General features: G+C 36.4%; 1 protein-coding gene across 4 annotated transcripts in view; it reads left to right on the top strand.

Annotated features, from left to right (window-relative positions):
* LOC127632639 (kazrin-like) overlaps nucleotides 1-18,571 on the top strand; it is a 204,993-nt gene that overhangs the window by 147,149 nt on the left and 39,273 nt on the right. For all 4 annotated transcript variants that reach the window (XR_007969126.1, XM_052111343.1, XM_052111344.1 and 1 more), the window contains exon 4: nucleotides 7,414-7,521. Coding sequence is in view for 3 of the 4 variants with exons in the window: in XM_052111343.1 (XP_051967303.1) it covers nucleotides 7,414-7,521 (108 nt within the window). In the remaining variant the exon portion in view is untranslated. The remainder of the gene's footprint in view (nucleotides 1-7,413; nucleotides 7,522-18,571) is intronic.

Here is an 18,571-nt window from a genome sequence, read left to right as displayed (position 1 = left end):
CCCAGGGTGAGCTGCCAGTGGCCAGCCTATTGTCAGCAGCAATTATCAGCAGTAACCATAACAACGGTCCCAATTAGTGCTAATTTGTGTGGATGTTTGGTTATAAATGTGAACTATGTGTGTTTAGGGAAAACATACTGTATGCTATTCTATACACATTAAAGGAATATTCTGGGTTTAATACAAGTTAAGCTCAATCATTTGTGGCAGAATGTTGATTAACACAAGTATTAATTTTGATTGAGACCCTTACAATGAAAGTGAATGGGGCCAATCCATAAATATTAAAATACTCACTGTTTCAAAATTATAGCCATAAGATGCAAACAATATGTGTGTTAACGTGATTTTAGAGTGAAGAAATTGCTTACTAACTTTTTCTGTGTAAAGTTATAACCAATTTTACAACTTCATTGCCATGACGATGTAATGTCAACAAACTCAAAAACAACTGTAAAAATGATGATTTAAATAACTTTACAGCTCAAATAATACAATGAGTTTTAAAAGAAGTATTAACGTAAGTACTTTTATAAAATTATAATCTTCAAATTTCTGCCTTTAAACCCTCCAAAAATTGGTCCCATCTACTTCCATTGTAAGTGCTTCACTGTAACCTACATTTTTGCTATTTTTAAAGAAAAGGAGGGATGAGTCAAAATATGGCTTTTTTTGTTTGGTAATAAACATTATGCCACAAATGCAGTCGATTGAGCTTAACTTCTAATGAACCTCGAATATCCCTTTAACTTAATTAATTTGGGTTGTTTTACCTCTATTAAATTTATACTGTAATAAATACACTGTTTGTCAAGGGAATATTAAATGAGTAAAAATTTGTTCTTTTTTTTATATAAACCACACTAACAGGACAAAATATGAGGACAGGAGGCGTTCTTGCATTCAAACACAGATGGACAGAGCACAACTCTGAATGCAAGGGTCTCAAGACATGTTTTTCTAAGTTTGAAACTATGTTTAACTTAACACATCGTCTTAAAAGCTGTGTTTTTGTGATGCAATGCAACGAAAGCGACACGCTCCAAAAACATTTTCACTCGATGATAAATTTAGCCATTGTGCACCCTCTCTGTGTTTATATCAGCGTCTCCCGTAGAATCTGTTTACATACGCAGACTCCCCAGAACATCAACAGGCGAATACTGTGACTGGAGCCCTTACAGCCATGGGCCCCTATGGTTTAAGCCGCGGTAAGCCTGTGCATTAATACGGCCATGTCTACAGCCACTTTTTGTATTGTTTTATCAATGCAATAGTCATAGTCCAAAATAATTAAATGCATTTGAATTATTTCAATCATTATATATATATATAAAATAATAATAATTATTATTTTTTATTATTATTATAATTTTTAGCTTTTCACACCAATTTCACATGCCCAGTTCCCACTACTTACTAGGTCCTTGTGGTGGTGCGGTTACTCACCTCAGTCCGAGTAGTTGAGGACAAGTCTCAGTTGCCACCTCTTCTGAGACTGTCAATCCGCGCATCTTATAACGTGGCTCGTTGTGCATGACACCGCAGAGACTCACAGCATGTGGAGGCTCATGCTATTCTCCGCAATTCACGCACAACTTACCACACGCCCCATTTAGAGCGAGAACCATTAATCGCGACCACAAGGAGGTTACCCCATGTGACTCTACCCTCCCTAGCAACCGGGCCAATTTGGTTGTTTAGGAGACCTGGCTGGAGTCACTCAGCACACCCTGGATTCGAACTCGCACTCGGGGGTGGTAGTCAGCGTCATTTACAGGCCTAATTTATACATAATTATTTATCTCAGACATATGCTTTAGTGAATCCTTGTAGTGTGACACTTTTCTTACTATGTACACAAAAATGTAGATTAATTCTTTGTTTAAAAGAGTGGTGCAGGCCTCATTAAACTAGCTTTAAAAATAAATAAATAAATAAAATATTGAGTTTTTGTATGTTCTTCAGCAGGGCTATTTTTGTCAGCGATACTCCACAACTGGTCTCTCCTCATTATTTTCGTAACCTTTGGCCACTTGCTGATAAATGGATTATACCTTGTATGGAGGAGGCCAGGGCTGTGCTTGCACAGGTTCATTTGACCACACTAGCTTATTTTATTCTGTATTATTCCACTTTAGTTGATACTGTGGACCCCAAAAAGTAAAAAAGTATTTGGACACTTAAGCCACACTTAAAAATGTATGAATATCATTGCATTAGACAACACATACTAAACAGAGTTGCGTTATTAAGAATGATAGCACAAGCACACTATTTCATAAAAAGGCATTTTATAGGGTTACATTGTAAAAAGAATGGTCTTATATTTGGTCATTTTCTGGTATATAGTTAATATGATGAACTACACCTGTGGTTACTTTGCTATGACACCTGTGTGAACTTTAGAGAATTGATATTAGACATCCATTAAGAATCACCTTGACACCAGTTTAAAATTGAAGTTAGTGTGGCTGAAGTGACCAAATAGTTTTTGGGGCCGCTGAATGTCACTTATTTTTGACAGTCTGCCTATTTGTCTGCCTTTTTTTCTTAGTAATGTCATTGGAAAAAGGCAGACATTTTCTTATTACCCTAATGGTTCTGTATTCAAATGGAATTGCAGCTGTGGTAAGCTCTCTTGATATTCAGAAATGCCTGGAGCGTTTGGAAGTTGAATGATATGACTCTCTAAATTGTCCAAAGGCAACATACTGTACGGATGGCAGTGGAGTGGTCTAAAAAGGACAAATGGCCTTTATTAAACAGATATTCAAAAACTTTGTCTTTGTAATAGAAATATTCCAAATACGAACTATCCGTCAGCAAGATTGGGTGCACAGTGTCTCCAATAGCTCCAAGTTTGCGAGAATTAGTCAGTCCTGAAAGTTTCGTGTTATTAAAGTTGATTCTGAGCAAGGCTCTTAAACATAAAGGATTAAATACATTTCTAGGAACATCTTTCACATCTACCAAAGTATGTGATGAAATTCCAATGCCCACATTCAAAGAAAAAAGCACAAAGAAATGGCATGACTATTTATTTGCCAGCCTCCCATTACCAGAACTTATGAGTGTTATTGCAACGTCCTGCTATAATCATTTTCAGTTTTTCTTCACAAATTACCGAGAGGGGTTTGACAGCTTCTATGTCCAGGAACCTGTTCATGAATAGGAGTAATTTTCCACAGCAAGGCTGACTGAGTACACTGAGTAGTCCATCCTGACCACAGTCACATAAAGAAGCTCATTCAATACAGAGATCATTCTAGACTGAACATTAGGCTCGGTGTCACTAAACCTCATAAAGACCTGTTGCCTGGCATGTCTTTGGAGGGCGGGATTTGGTGAGAGGGTGTGGTCTAATTCAGGGCGGTCTAATTTAGCATCTGGCAGAAGTAAGCACGATGTAAGCAAGAAGTCTGAATTCACTTACAGCACTTTTAAGCAGCTATGGTTATGATTTTTCATTCTCTCCGTTTATTTAACAGCCTATATGCAGTAAAACCCTATGAACAATGTGCTTCAATTTATCCACAGCTGCATCACATTTTGGGCAATTACTCATGCTCAAATACCTGTATGATTCAGTTTTGCAGCTTAAATAAATAGCATTTTCAGCATTTCAATAAACTATATTCAGGGTTAAAGCAAATAATTGTGTATTATAGTTCATCGGGCTTTGTCATCACATTAGTAACCCAACAGATTTGTGAAGAGCCCTTTAATAAATGGGACATTTTAGTCTACAGCAAAAAATTCCTTGAAACAAAAGAATTTGCATAAAAGCGTTTTAACTTTGTCATCACCACCTCTGACCTATCCCTTAAAATAAGAAAATGACACAACAGAATAATTATAGTCTTTTTACCACTCTTTGTTAAAGGGTTCCTGCACCTTTTTGACCTATGGATTTCCATAACTTATCATGTCGCTTGTGATTACTGGAGGTTTTTAAAAATTATTTTATAGGGATTGAACTCACAAACAGCAATAAGTAGGCTATAAATAGAGTATAACTAGTCAAATGCATTTTAAATATAGACATTTTCATGATGTTTGTTTATATTATCAATTTTAATAACTTAAAATATATATATATATATATTTGCTATATACATATATATAAAAAATAGAGATTGCACTCACAAACAGCAGTTTCTAGTTGAATATTTGAGCATACCTAATGCACTGAAGTAGTAAACATTATATTATTATAATTATATTATATTATAATATACAGTATTATATAAATGTATAAACAAATTTATAAACATAAATTATTTTATATTAATTAAATTATAATTTATGATATATGCCATATCATTTTACCATGCTTTTGTTTGATTAAATTAATATCCCTGTCTTTTTAAGGTTTTTGTCATTTTCATGACTTTTCAAGGCATTCATAATTACTGATGATTTTTGAAAATAATTTTATAGAGATGGTACAAACAAACAGCAATTTCTAGCCAAATATTTGAGCTTAAACCTACTAGAAGAAATACATTATAATTATTATTATATTATATTAATTTAAAAACATATTATTTATAATAATATTAATTATTTTATAGTTAATAGATATGCCATATTTAAATACATTATCACTTTACCATGACTTTTAAATATTTAATTATTTTTCATGACTTAACTGATGATTTAAAAAAAAACATTGTTTATAGATACTGCACTCACAAATAGCAATTTCTTTTTTTTATATATATATATATATATATATATATATATATATATATATATATATATATATATATATATATATATATATATATATATGTGAGCATACCTAATATAATGGATTTTTTATATATAGTTTATCATTTCTAAACATTATATTATATAAATATGAATGACATTATAGTGTATTAAATACACAATATCACTTTACCATGACTTTGATTCAATTAATTTCCTTTTGCAGGCCTGGAAATCACAATTTTAAAATGTCCTGATGTTTCCTGGTTTTTGCTGGAAACGCTGTAGCTATAAAAATGACATTGTTGGATGGAGACCACATTGGATGGTAGATAGGGAAGAAAAACATGGATTTTGCAGTGTAACAAGTCTGTGAAAAGTGAAAGTCACATTAGGAGCTGTGTAAGCGTAAGCAGGTAACAATGGCACATACAACGATAGAGTGGAAAAGGGCATTTGAAGAGACTTCAATTAGCGGCATCAGCTCAGGTGTGCAGCCAGCCATGAATCTGTGGCCCAAAAGGGAGAGAGAGAAAGAGAGTAGGAACAGGCAGTGTTAGAAGCAATGGAGGAAGGACAAACTCTGTCTGACATAATGATGTGGAAAATAACACTCCTGTCAAAGCTGGTGGTAATTGACACACAATCCACACAGCTCCTCACAGAAGTGACATAGCGACACATTCCATGTCAGCATCAGGTGATGCAAGGTCTATGATATGACAAAGGAGCCAGTTTCCAGTGTCGTTTATTTATGGTGCTTCTGATACAGTCTGTTGACAGATCAGAACACTGCCCTTGCCCTGTACTCGAAGGTATACATTCTCATAGCAGCAGAATACTCTTGTCAGTTCTGTTTAGAAGTGCTATGGTTGCACAATGATGTAACCTCATATTTTGAAATAGGGGGTAACATTTGCATCTTCATTTTGTTCCAAACTGATATGAATTACTTCATGAAACACAAAAGGAGACATTAAGTCATACAGGTTGGAGCAACTTTTTCCAGACATCCTGGTTCAGGAAGAATTTTCCCCACAAATTGATTTATCCATAAGGATTTTATAAAGTACTTCATAAAAGAGTCCTAAGCCATGAACCAAACCAACGAGCTCCGAGGTGAATCACAACACTACAAACTTTGATTTAATGTAAAATAGTATTTTAATAGTATTAGTATTTTATCTTAACGTCTGTAATGAGGAAATAAACTACAACCCAGCTTTCAAATCCAATCAAATAAAAAGTATGGCAAAATATAAAACTAGAATGATTTTAAATATAAAACCAATAAATGTAAAGTATATTTCTAAATATTTAAATGTATAAAAATATATAAAGTAGTTTTAGAGTGTAGGGTGACTCGATTACGAAGAGTAATTTCTTTTGTCATGGTTTGTTTTTCTGCGATTCACTTACTGGTGGATTTTCCCCCTCGGGATCATGGGTAGTGTAGTTCTTCATCAAGGAAACCACTATTAAACAGGATAAAATAAAAAAGCAGTTACAATAACGTGGACTGATGGCTTCAGCTGAAGCATATACCATTGATAAACAACCTCAGAGCTCTATGTAGTGTTATGGAAGTTATAGTGTTATGGAAGTTACCATCTTTGATAAATATGTTAGTCAAGGTCAATGTAAATGCTGCGTAGTTCTAGCGGGAAGACTAGCAGCTGTACATCATCGCACCATTAGCTGGTAATTCCCAGCTAATCAGATGTAAGCCGTGTAATCATGTAATCACATTATAAGTCTGCTCACATGTCACATTGCTGTTTCAGTGCGCAACCTCCACCACCCCACCAACACCTGTTGAGTCCTGTCCAGCACGGGGGTAGGCTCCTCACCCCTGCCTCCTATCTCCGGCAGGATATGACGGTTCAGAGTACAACTTCTTCGGACCGCCAGACGCCAAAGAGAGAGACATTACTTTTCCATTTTATATTCATCAAATAAATGTCATCTTAAATTTCACTCAAGTCTGCGAGTCTTCTTGATAGAACTATGGTTGCATGTGTTGTTCATTGCTATCACAAGGACAGAAAAGAGGCTTGATTTCAGTTGCTTGTTCATACAGTGCTCCAGTAGCTGAACGGGAGTGTAACACCTGTTAGTAAACGTACATACATAACCTATAAGATCCTCACATCTTCACAATGTGGAGGCAGATGATCAATGGTGGTTGTAAATCTCAGTGCACTCTTGTCCTCATCAAATGCACATTGTTAGCTTGGTCTTTTCTTTCAGCTTAGAGAAAATCACGATTCAGTGTGTTGTTCTTTGGATTGTACATGAAATTGCTACTTGTCACTTTCAATGCACATTGATTACAATTATGGCGTGGGCCACAGATAGTGGGTGATTATTTGTCTTTAAAGGCATTCAATGGATGTGGCGCTTTTGTGTCACTGTTGCAGAGCTAATTACAGATGAGCTGTAATAACTGTGAGATACATGCTGGGTGACTCACGAGCCAGAGTCGCTCCTCGCCCAACTCTTCTCGTGGGAGGCCTGCACTTCACTGCCTTTGGCCACAAAATGTCAAACCGCTCCATTAGCTCAAACCTGACGAATTAGCCCAACTTGAAGAAGCATAAAGTTAATCATGAAATCTTTTGTCCGTGCTCTGATGAAGTGCGTGGGAAGCTTTAGTTTGAGAAGGCATCTTTTACTGAACATCTTGTTCTCTTGCAGATCCAACGGTCCACCGCAGGCAGAAGTCAGTGATGTCTGAACTCGGTTTCCAGACTGGAATGTCGAGGTTGATGGACTTTGGAACTCCAGATTCTTCACTTGACAAAGGTAAGATCTTCCAAAAATACAGTGGGGTTCAAAAGTCTGACTCTACATTGGAAATGTAGATTGCAAAATCTCATTTAAACCTGGAGATAAGTCTTAGGATTTTGGATAATTTGAAACAAAGATATTTTATGGTATAAAATTAATAATAAATATGTAAGATTCTGCACTATTCATACAGTAGGTCACTAATTGAAGCAAATTTGTGACAGTGACCATGTTAAGGTCAGATTTCCTTGCTTCCATTGAAGCACGCAAGATGCTCTATTGAACATTCTGAAATTGTGTTGGATAACATGATCATCAGCTTTTGAACAAACTTGTGGGGTTCATGCATGCTTTCATTAATACGAAAGGGTGACACACCAAACCAAATGCCAAGAAATTCTGAAATTCATGTTAATATTTCAATTTAAATGTCACTTTTATTGTTGTGTTGATAGAATTACATTGTAATCAGAAAAATCCAATACATTTTTTGACTCCACTGTACATGCAAAGCACAATTTTGAAATGCTCAGAAGTCTATAACATTTTTCACAGGCTCTAAACATCTGGAGCTTGGGTAATTCATCACAACACTCAATGAAGCAGCTCACAAATAAAACCAAAACCATTGTCCTGTGCATGTTTTTTTTTTTTTTTTTTTTGTGTGTGTTTGTGAGAAGCAAAAAAAAAGTGTATGCAGCTAAAGAAATGCACTTTCTCAAATTGCGGGAGAGTAATCTTCCAAGAAAACAAAAAAAGCTTTGTCTGATTCACATAATGTCAGCCACTGTGGGGATGCATCATTATGAAGTGTATTGATCAAACTGGGAATTGAAGAGAATCTATAAGTCTTATTCTAGGCATCCCATTTTCCACACATAATATGCCTATTACTCTCTATTGCTTTTCCTCTGGAGTGCTGTCCCCCTAAATCATAATCTTCATGTCTTTATCAAAGCCAACACAACAAAAAAGCCAAACTACCCTCTTAGGACAATAGAGGCTCTTTCTTCATTTTGTCCTGTACCAGGAATAATATTCGACTTCACTTAGCCTGATGGTGCGCTGGAAGGATTTTGTATGCTAATGTATTGATGGAACGCGCAGCATGTGTTTTTGTGTGCTTTACTACGATACACACTAAAACATATTTTAATTTGCAATAAATTCTGTTCTGTATTGTTCAGATCAGATTCTATTCTCCTCATTTCTGTTTTTTTTTTTTTATCAGTTTACAATGTATTCTGTTCTGTACCATTTGGTTCAGATTATTTTCTGTTCTGCTCTGAACTGTTCTGATTAGATTCTATTCCGTTCAGTACTGTTCAGTCAAGTTCAGTTCATATTCTGTTCTGTTTTGTTCAGTTCAGATTCTATTCTGTTCAGTACTGTTCAGTCTAGTTCAGTTCATATTCTGTTCTGTTTTGTTCAGATTCTATTCTGTTCAGTACTGTTCAGTCTAGTTCAGTTCATATTCTGTTCTGTTTTGTTCAGTTCAGATTCTATTCTGTTCAGTACTGTTCAGTCTAGTTCAGTTCATATTCTGTTCTGTTTTGTTCAGTTCAGATTCTATTCTGTTCAGTACTGTTCAGTCTAGTTCAGTTCATATTCTGTTCTGTTTTGTTCAGTTCAGATTCTATTCTGTTCAGTACTGTTCAGTCTAGTTCAGTTCATATTCTGTTCTGTTTTGTTCAGTTCAGATTCTATTCCGTTCAGTACTGTTCAGTCTAGTTCAGTTCATATTCTGTTCTGTTTTGTTCAGTTCAGATTCTATTCTGTTCAGTACTGTTCAGTCTAGTTCAGTTCATATTCTGTTCTGTTTTGTTCAGTTCAGATTTTATTCTGTTCTGTACTTTTCAGTTCAGATTCTGTTCTGTTTGTTCCGTTCAGATTCTGTACTGTTTGTTCAAAATCGTTTTTTTTTTTTCTTCAGTTCAAGTTCTGTTCAGTCCAGTTCAGTTCAGTTCATATTCTGTTGTATTCTGTCTTGTTTGGTTCAATTCAGATTATATTCTGTTCAGTACTGTTCAGTTCAGTTTGTAGTCTGTTTTGTTTGTTCTGTTTAGATTTTATTCTGTTCTGTACTGTTCAGTTCAGTTCAGATTCTATTTTATTTTGTTCTGTACTGTTCAGTTCAGATTCTGTTCTGTTTGTTCAAAATCGTTTGTTTTTTCAGTTCATATTCTCTTCTGCTTTGTTCCGTTCAGATTCTGTACTGTTTGTTCAAAATCGTTTTTTTTTTCTTCAGTTCAAGTTCTGTTCAGTCCAGTTCAGTTCAGTTCAGTTCATATTTTGTTGTATTCTGTCTTGTTTGGTTCAATTCAGATTATATTCTGTTCAGTACTGTTCAGTTCAGTTTGTAGTCTGTTTTGTTTGTCCTGTTTAGATTCTATTTTGCTGTGTTCTGCTTTGCTCAGTTCAGGTTTTATTCAGTTTTTTGTTTGTTAGTTTTTTGTTTTTTTTCAGTTTAAGTTCTGTTCTGTACTTTTCAGTCCAGTTCATTTCATATTCTGTTATATTTGTTCTGTTCAGATTCTATTCTGTTTTGTACTATTCAACACAGATTCTGTTCTGTACTATTTGTTCAGGTTCTATTCTGTACTTTGTTTTATTTTATTAGGTTCTATTGTTCAGTTCATTTTCTGTCCTGTTCTGTTCAGTTCATATCGTGTTATATTCTGTTCAGTTTAGTTCATATTGTATTTTGTTCTTTTGTTTCAGTTCTGTTTTGATTCAGTTTGATTCTGTTCTGTTTGGAATCTATTCTGTTCTTTTCTCTTCTCCTTGTGACCTTTTGATTCTATACTCTTTTTTTCTTTTCTCTTGTGTTGTTCATTTCACCCTGTGAGAAAAGCATTATTGTGGTTATGGTGGCTGTCAGTAATTCATTACTCCCAGCCGAGCCTTAAATTGCTTTGAAAGATAAAGCTCGGTGTGCCAGGCAACTGTATCTATGCACTTCTGAGCCTCAGAAATAAAAAAAGCAGGCTGCTGTATTAGAAGTGCTCTAATGTACAAGTCATTTCTTTCAGTCGTGGGCGCCCATACAAGTTTATTGATGTGCAACACTCCAATAACATCTTTGAACATTTCACTAGTTTTAATTTTGTTGTTGGTATTTGTATTTGTATTGCTGTGTTTTGGTTCAGTTTAGTTTTTAAATTGTTCCTAAATATCTGGTTTGTATTTTTGAAAGTAGCTATTTTTTTGTCTTGTCTTATTGCTGTTTATTTTATAGTCTTTTATTTCGTTTGAGAATAATTTTAGTTTTCATCCCTTATAACATAGTACCAAAAAAGTAATCTGCCAATGACTACACATAGTACACTCAAAGTTCCCTAAACATTGCATACAAAACTGAACATGTTATTTGTTTGTATAGAGTGCAACAGTGCCCGCCACCTTTTTTATGTTTCATTTAGCGCACTTTTCCTATTTGTTTGTTCCATAGAGTTTCATAAAGTACTTCATAAAAGAGTTCTAAGCCATAAATCAAACCAACCAGCTTTGAGGTGAATCACAACAATACAAACTTTCATTTGAAGCATAAAAGTACTTGAAAGTCGGACAAAAAGACAAATGTACTTAACATCTTTAATGAGGGAATGACCAACAGTCCCATGAAGCATTCTGAATTAAGTTTTTAAACCATAAAAACAATGTAAAATATAAAACTATTAATTTAAATTTGTTACTTATAATATAGAATCAATATACTTAAATTATAATGCTAAATATTTGGAAATATGCAAATATATATATGTAGTTTGAGAGTGTAGGTTGGAAATCCACTATTAAACACAATTTAAAAGTTGAAATAAAATGGACAGATGGTTTTAGCAGTAGCATATACCATAGAAAAACAACCTCAAGGTAAGTCTATCTTTAAAGGTTTCTAAGTTATCGTTAAAAATCCATTCGCCTATCTTTAAAGGAATATGAATTTTACTGTTGCACCAGACTATAGCTTCAGTTTAGTTAACTGCAAACACCTGTTTTTATTTCTAATGAAATTAACAAAATTCATTTAGACATTGCTATGACCCTGAGAGCTCTTGAGTCCTCCTGCCTGGCTGTATTTGAGACAGCCACTCAGCTGGAGGTTAAGGGTGGTGCGCTGTGACTGAGAGTGGGGCCCTATCTGCTGGTGGCTCCATTAGCTCTATGAGACAGCAAACTCTCATTCAGCTCTTTATCGGACAATACGTCCCACAGATCCATACACTAAGCCTACAGCAAGAAATTATGGAGCATGGAAGAAGAAAGATTGTGGAGCCGGTGTGGCCTGGAGTGAATATATTTGAAGTCCAAGGGAGAACAAGTTTTGGGGCTTTATAGGGGCTGATGTCACATGACCGTTAAAGGAATAGTGTCTGATTCCATCATCATTTACTCACCCTCATGTTGCTTCAATCCCATATGACTTTCATTCTTCTGTGGAACACAAAAGCAGCATAAAAGTAGTTTATTTGACTTATATATGAGTGTTTCTTCAACTCCGGTCACTTTTAACAGTGTAGACTTTTAAAAGTAAAGTCCCATTTAAAATATGTCACACACTTGTAATTATTTTTTTTTTCTCCATATAATTATTTGTTTACAAAAAAATGTGTCATTTTTGTAATATTTTTCTGAAAGTCATGAAAATTCCCAGCACATCACAAATTCTGTATTGTGTTCAATAGAAAAGTGATGATGAGACTAATTTCATAGCTTATATGTAATTGTATCCTAAATACAAACAATGAATATTTTCACACTGCATAATTTGGAAAATTTCTGCTTGATTGGAAATGACGCACAATAAAAGATTCTGCTCACAAGTGATATTATCTCTGTTTTTCTTTTTTATAATGGGATTTCTTAGTTTAACTATGAGTGTCTGAGTCTGGAACATGGCGAAAACAGTCAAATCTATACATAAAAGGCATTTGAAAAGTACCAAAAACAAATTATGAAGGTTTCCAATTCAGTTTTAATGAGACCTTGATATAACAAAAAGAAAGAAGTTTAAATCAATCATCCCCAGGGACATGACTGAAACACCCGTACGCTATATTCCAAGTCTTCTGAGGCCATACGATAGCTCTGCATGAAAAGCAGACACCATATTTGAAGATACACAAACACAAATGAAGCTACAGGGATGATTGCGAGTCAATAGTGGTTTACATTTCAGTCTGTTTCTTACACAAAGCCATCAGGATGTATTAGGAAGACTTGGAATGTAGCATACAAGTTATAAAGAACTACTTTTATGGTACGTTTTGTTCTTTCATGGAGCTCGACAGCCACATTCCTCATTCACTTTCATTGTATGGAAAAGGCAGTGTGAATATGCTCTGCTAAACATCTCCTTTTGTGTTCCATGCAAGAAAGAAAGTCACATGGTTTGGAATGATATGAGAGTAAATGTAGAGTTAATGATTGCTTGTCATTTTCTGGCTGAACTATCCGTTTAAGTCAGTCACTATTGTGTCATGTTTTCACCATTAGATAGAGCTATAGAGCCACTGAAGTCTCACATTTACCTGTGTTCTCACCTGATCAGAAACGTTTTGTTCCCTCCCTCCTTTCCAAAGTATGCGCCTGTATAAACAAGGCTGGGAAAAGCTGTGTGAGATCCCTTTTGATCTCTTTGCCCCCTGTATGCGTGTAAAAGAGAGAGAGAACAGGTAGAAAGGGTGAAGGGGGGGGGGGTGGAACATGTGAGGAAATGCCCAATAGGAACTCTCAGAACAGGTACACACTCTCGGAACAAGTGGCAGGCGGCTCAAACTTGTTTACACTCACCTCCCTAGTAACCTGCAAGGGAGGAGTAGGAGCACTGCAAAAGGAGAGAACCGAATATCAGTGGAAGTGTGTGTGTAGTTGGTTTGCTTGCTATGAGGAGAGACACCGGCACTGACAGTGGAGCCCACTGGAGCCGGAACTGTTGGGGACATGAGATCTGAGAGAGAGGAGGCCAGACCATGTGAGTGTTTATGTTCAAGAGGGTAGGAGAGTCAGGTACTACATACATACCAAATCAGTGAATCATGTAACCACCTGACCTGCCCATGTTAATCTCTTCATAGTGCTGTGCATGTTGGACATGTCATGTGTGTTAGCATGTGTTGGAACGCATGATAAATTGGGTGACCTATATCGCATACTACCAGTTTAACCTTTGGTAATTTCCTGGATTGGTTTTTAGACGATTGGATGAGTCAAGTGAATGGGAAGCATGGGAGTTTCCAAATTCGATGTCTTTAACTTGTCGTTAATTTTAAGTCATCTTGAGCAAGACTATGATTTGCCGTGTATGACGTCTAGCCTGTGCCCAGTTATCAGCTCTGATTATGTTAATTATTCATATGTTGTTTGTGAGAGCATACAAGGTCATAAAGCCGACATGACAGCGTCTGTTTATGTGGCAGATATTAGAGATTTGATCGGATATTTGTGCATCCCTTAATCTGGCACATAATCTGTCACAACAGTCTGCCTCAAATGTCTAAAAATGATCAGAGGGATCAAGGGAAATCTCAGAGGTTGCGCTTTAAGAGTTCATGAGACTTAAAGGAGAATTATGGGTTCAATTCAAGTTATGCATTTGTGGCATAATGTTGATCACCACAGAAATGTATTTCATCGTGCCCCTCCTTTTCTAAAAAAAAAAACAAAAAAACAAAATTTAAATCTGGGTTACAGTGAGACACTTGCAATGGAAGTCATTGGGACCAATTCATAAATGTTAAAATACTCACTGTTACAAAATTATAGCCACAGGACGTCCGTGTTATCGTGATTTTAGAAAATGTTCTGTGTCAAGTTACCTGAAATCCTGGTAATTTAGTAGTCGATGATTAAAACTTTACAGCTCAAATAATACCCAAGTTTTAACAGAAGAAATAAAACAAGCTTAACATTTCTGCCTTTAAACCCTCCAAAAACTTACCTCACTGTAACCTTGATTATTATCATTTTTTTTAAAGAAAAGGAGGCAGACTTTGGTATCTTGGCAACATTGCTGAGATCTCTTCAGAAACTCTAGAAGAGACATGTTTTTCTTTGAAAGGCAAGAGACTGAATGCTGTCTAGGAGAAATAATTGAAATATAAAAGACATCTCATTTGTGGGTTTTTTATTTTTTACTTTTGTGGGATGTTTGTATGAACTACATTTGGTGATTTTTGTTGTCAGTGGCTTTAACCAAGCTTGTTGCAATCTCTCGGATCAGTCCGTTTGGCTTGGGACATTTGAAATTCTTTAGAGTCCATTGGTTTAACCATGATTAAACAACAATTCTGATAAAACCATTATAACTGATTCGGAGTCAGCCCCTTTGTTTGAAGTCTGCTGTGTCTCTTAATAATCCCCGTGTCTTCTCCACGCCCCACTAAATCAACACTGTGAGATTGATCTTTACACTCCTTATTCAAAATCTAGCAACAGTCTGAGCTGGTACTAATGGATCATATTTAGGCACTCCATACAGTTGCCATAGGCAAAATCAGAAGAATGTGAATCAAGCTTAGTTTACTTAATGCTACACATTTTCGTACTACACGTTTGGTTGTTATCCAAGTCAATAAGATGTGAGCTGTCTCATGAAGTCTGTATTGGTCAGGACACACAGAAAGCTGTGTACGCCCACTCAGCTGTGTGCTTTTGAATGCTTGGTTTATTATGAACATACTTCCTGTAAGCCACTGTACATTTCTGTATTGTAGAACAGCCTCAGATCTAAGTGTTTGATCTTGACTGTATGAAAATGCAGCTTGTGCCTTAAGGTTTGGGATTACTGTTTTTGACTTTATATGATTGAATGTTGTTATTATGTTCTTTTAACCCTGCCCAAGGGCAGTACCACCGTTGCTCTTTGACATCAATGGAAAACATTAGACGAGTGCATTGATGCTGGTTTGTTGTTAAGGATGGTTTCTCATGCTGGAATACACAATTGTTGTGCTTGAGTATGCTTAATGTATTTATTGGTAATCCTCCTATGAATGAATGCTGATAGTGCTGTTTATTTTCAAGTGTTGTCTGCATTGTTTTAGCATCCAATTCACTAAAGGAATTATGCAAATCAGATAATGGTGCAAACATGCCCAAAATATATGTGCTGAATGCAGTTTGTATAGCACAATTCCCCAGCTTGCACCACTGAGATGGAAGTACCTAAATATGCTCCTTTAAATGCTGAAAGTGTGCTCAATTACATGGCGCATCTGAGTATACAGGTGAAACTCGAAAAATTAGAATATCGTGCAAAAGTTCATTAATTTCAGTAATTCAACTTAATAGGTGAAACTAATATATTATATAGACTCATTACAAGCAAAGTAAACTATTTCAAGCTTTTATTTGATATAATTTTGATGATTATGGCTTACAGCTTATGAAAACCCCAAATTCAGAATCTCAGAAAATTAGAATATTACATGAAATCAATAAAAAAAAGGATTTTAAATACAGAAATGTCGGCCCTCTGAAAAGTATAATCATGCATATGTACTCAGTACTTGGTTTGGGCCCCTTTTGCATTAATTACTGCCTCAATGCGGCGTGGCATGGATGCTATCAGCCTGCGGCACTGCTAAGGTGTTATGGAAGACCAAGATGCTTCAATAGCGGCCTTCAGCTCTTCTGCATTGTTTTGTCTCATGTCTCTCATCTTTCTCTTGGCAATGCCCCATAGATTCTCTATGGGGTTCAGGTCAGGCGAGTTTGCTGGCCAATCAAGCACAGTAATACCATGGTCATTGAACCAGGTTTTGGTACTTTTGGCAGTGTGGGCATGTGCCAAGTCCTGCTGGAAAATGAAGTCAGCATCTCCATAAAGCTTGTCTGCTGAAGGAAGCATGAAGTGCTCTAAAATGTCCCGGTAGATGGCTGCGTTGACTCTGGACTTAATAAAGCACAGTGGACCAACACCAGCCGATGACATGGCTCCCCAAACCAACACAGACTGTGGAAACTTCACACTGGACTTCAAGCATCTTGGATTGTGTGCCTCTCCATTCTTCCTTCAGACTCTGGGACCTTGGTTTCCAAATTAGATGCAAAATTTGCTCTCATCAGAAAAGAGGACTTTGGACCACTGAGCAACAGACCAGTTCTTTTTTTCTTTAGCCCAGGTAAGACGTTTGACATTTGAAGCCCATGTCCAGGACCCGTCTGTGTGTGGTGGCTCTTGATGCAGTAACTGCAGCCTCAGTCCACTCCTTGTGAAGCTCCCCCACACATTTGAATGGCCTTTTCCTGACAATCCTCTCCAGACTACGGTCATCCCTGCTGCTTGTGCACCTTTTTCTTCCACACTTTTCCCTTCCACTTAACTTTATATTAATGTGCTTTGATACAGCACTTTGAGAACATCCAACTTCTTTTGCAATTACCTTTTGAGGCTTTCCCTCCTTGTGGAGGGTGTCAATGATGGTTTTCTGCACAACTGTCAGGTCAGCAGTCTTCCCCATGATTGTGAATTCAACTGAACCAGACTGAGAGATCATTTAAAGGCTCAGGAACCCTTTGCAGGTGTTTAGCTGATTAGAGTGACACTTTGAGCCTACAATACTGAACCTTTTCACAATATTCTAATTTTCTGAGATTCTGAATTTGGGGTTTTCATAAGCTGTAAGCCATAATCATCAAAATTATATCAAATAAAGGCTTGAAATATCTTACTTTGCTTGTAATGAGTCTATATAATATATTTGTTTCACCTTTTAAGTTGAATTACTGAAATTAATGAACTTTTGCACGATATTCAAATTTTTCGAGTTTCACCTGTATGCTCAGTTATATCATTCTTCAATATCATTTCATTATCATATCATGAAACCATATACACTTATCTCTTTCAAATAACTTCATTTAAAAATGGCACAGCACTATTTTAGCACATTTTGAACCTGCTTAAACTGGACTGTGGGTGGTTCAAGAATAAGACCCCGGGTTTTGCAGGTTTGTGAATTCGCCACTGTGTTTGCATGTTTACTAATTTGTGCAAATTTTTGTTTATCTTGATTTGTGTACAAGTGAGTGAACTTGTTTTAGCGCCTCTAGTATTTATTTAATCAGGAAACTGCTGCATAACAAAGTAATTTTAAAGTAAAGTAATAATTTTGCAAAATGTAAAGTAACTTTTAAGTGGACACACATCTGCACTTGCTATTGTGTACAGTGCATTCAGAAAGTATTCAGACCCTTCTTTTTTTTTTTTTCTTCACATTTTGTTATGTTGCTGCCTTATGATAAAATGCTTTTAATTACTATTTTTTTTACATCAATCTACACTCCATACCTTATAATGACAAAGCAAAAACCTGATATTTTATAACTTTGCAAATGTATTCAAAAGAAAATACTGAAATAGCACATTGACATAAGTATTCAGACTCTTAGCTCAGTATTTGGTTGAAGCACCTTTGGCAGCGATTACAGCCTCAAGTCTTTTTGGGTATGATGCGACAAGCTTTGCACACCTGGATTTGGGTGGGTCTTCTCTGCAGATCCTCTCAAGCTCTGTCAGGTTGGATGGGAACCATCGGTGGACAGCCATATTCAGGTCTCTCCAGAGATGTACGATTGGGTTCAAGTCCGGGCTCTGGCTGGGCCACTCAAGGACATTCACAGTGTTGTCCCTAAGCCACGCTTGTGTTGTATTGGCTGTGTGCTTAGGGTCATTTTCCTGCTGAAAGGTGAATCTTCAGCCCAGTCTGAGGTCCTGAGCACTCTAGACTAGGTTTTCATTAATGAGATGTCTGTATTTGCTGCATTCAGCTTCAGCCCTGGCCAGTCCCCAGTCCCTGCTGCTGAAAAACACTCCCACAGCATGATGCTACCACCACCATGCTTCACTGTTGGGATGGTATTGCACAGGCGATGAGCGGTGCCTGGTTTTCTATAGACACGATCAGAGGCGCAACTACCCAGTGTTAGAGGGGTATGCAGCAACAATTTTGGCGCCCACCCCACACCCCACAATAAGTTTGCCGGACATCATCATGTATGGGCTTCAAATAATAAAGGTTTATTTGAAAGTATATCAGACAGCCACTGTAGGCCTACGGTA

Source organism: Xyrauchen texanus, chromosome 39, assembly GCF_025860055.1.
Source record: "Xyrauchen texanus isolate HMW12.3.18 chromosome 39, RBS_HiC_50CHRs, whole genome shotgun sequence".
Taxonomy (NCBI): domain Eukaryota; kingdom Metazoa; phylum Chordata; class Actinopteri; order Cypriniformes; family Catostomidae; genus Xyrauchen; species Xyrauchen texanus.
The sequence above is the reverse complement of the archived record's forward strand: the minus strand, read 5'-3'. Positions and strand labels throughout refer to the sequence as shown.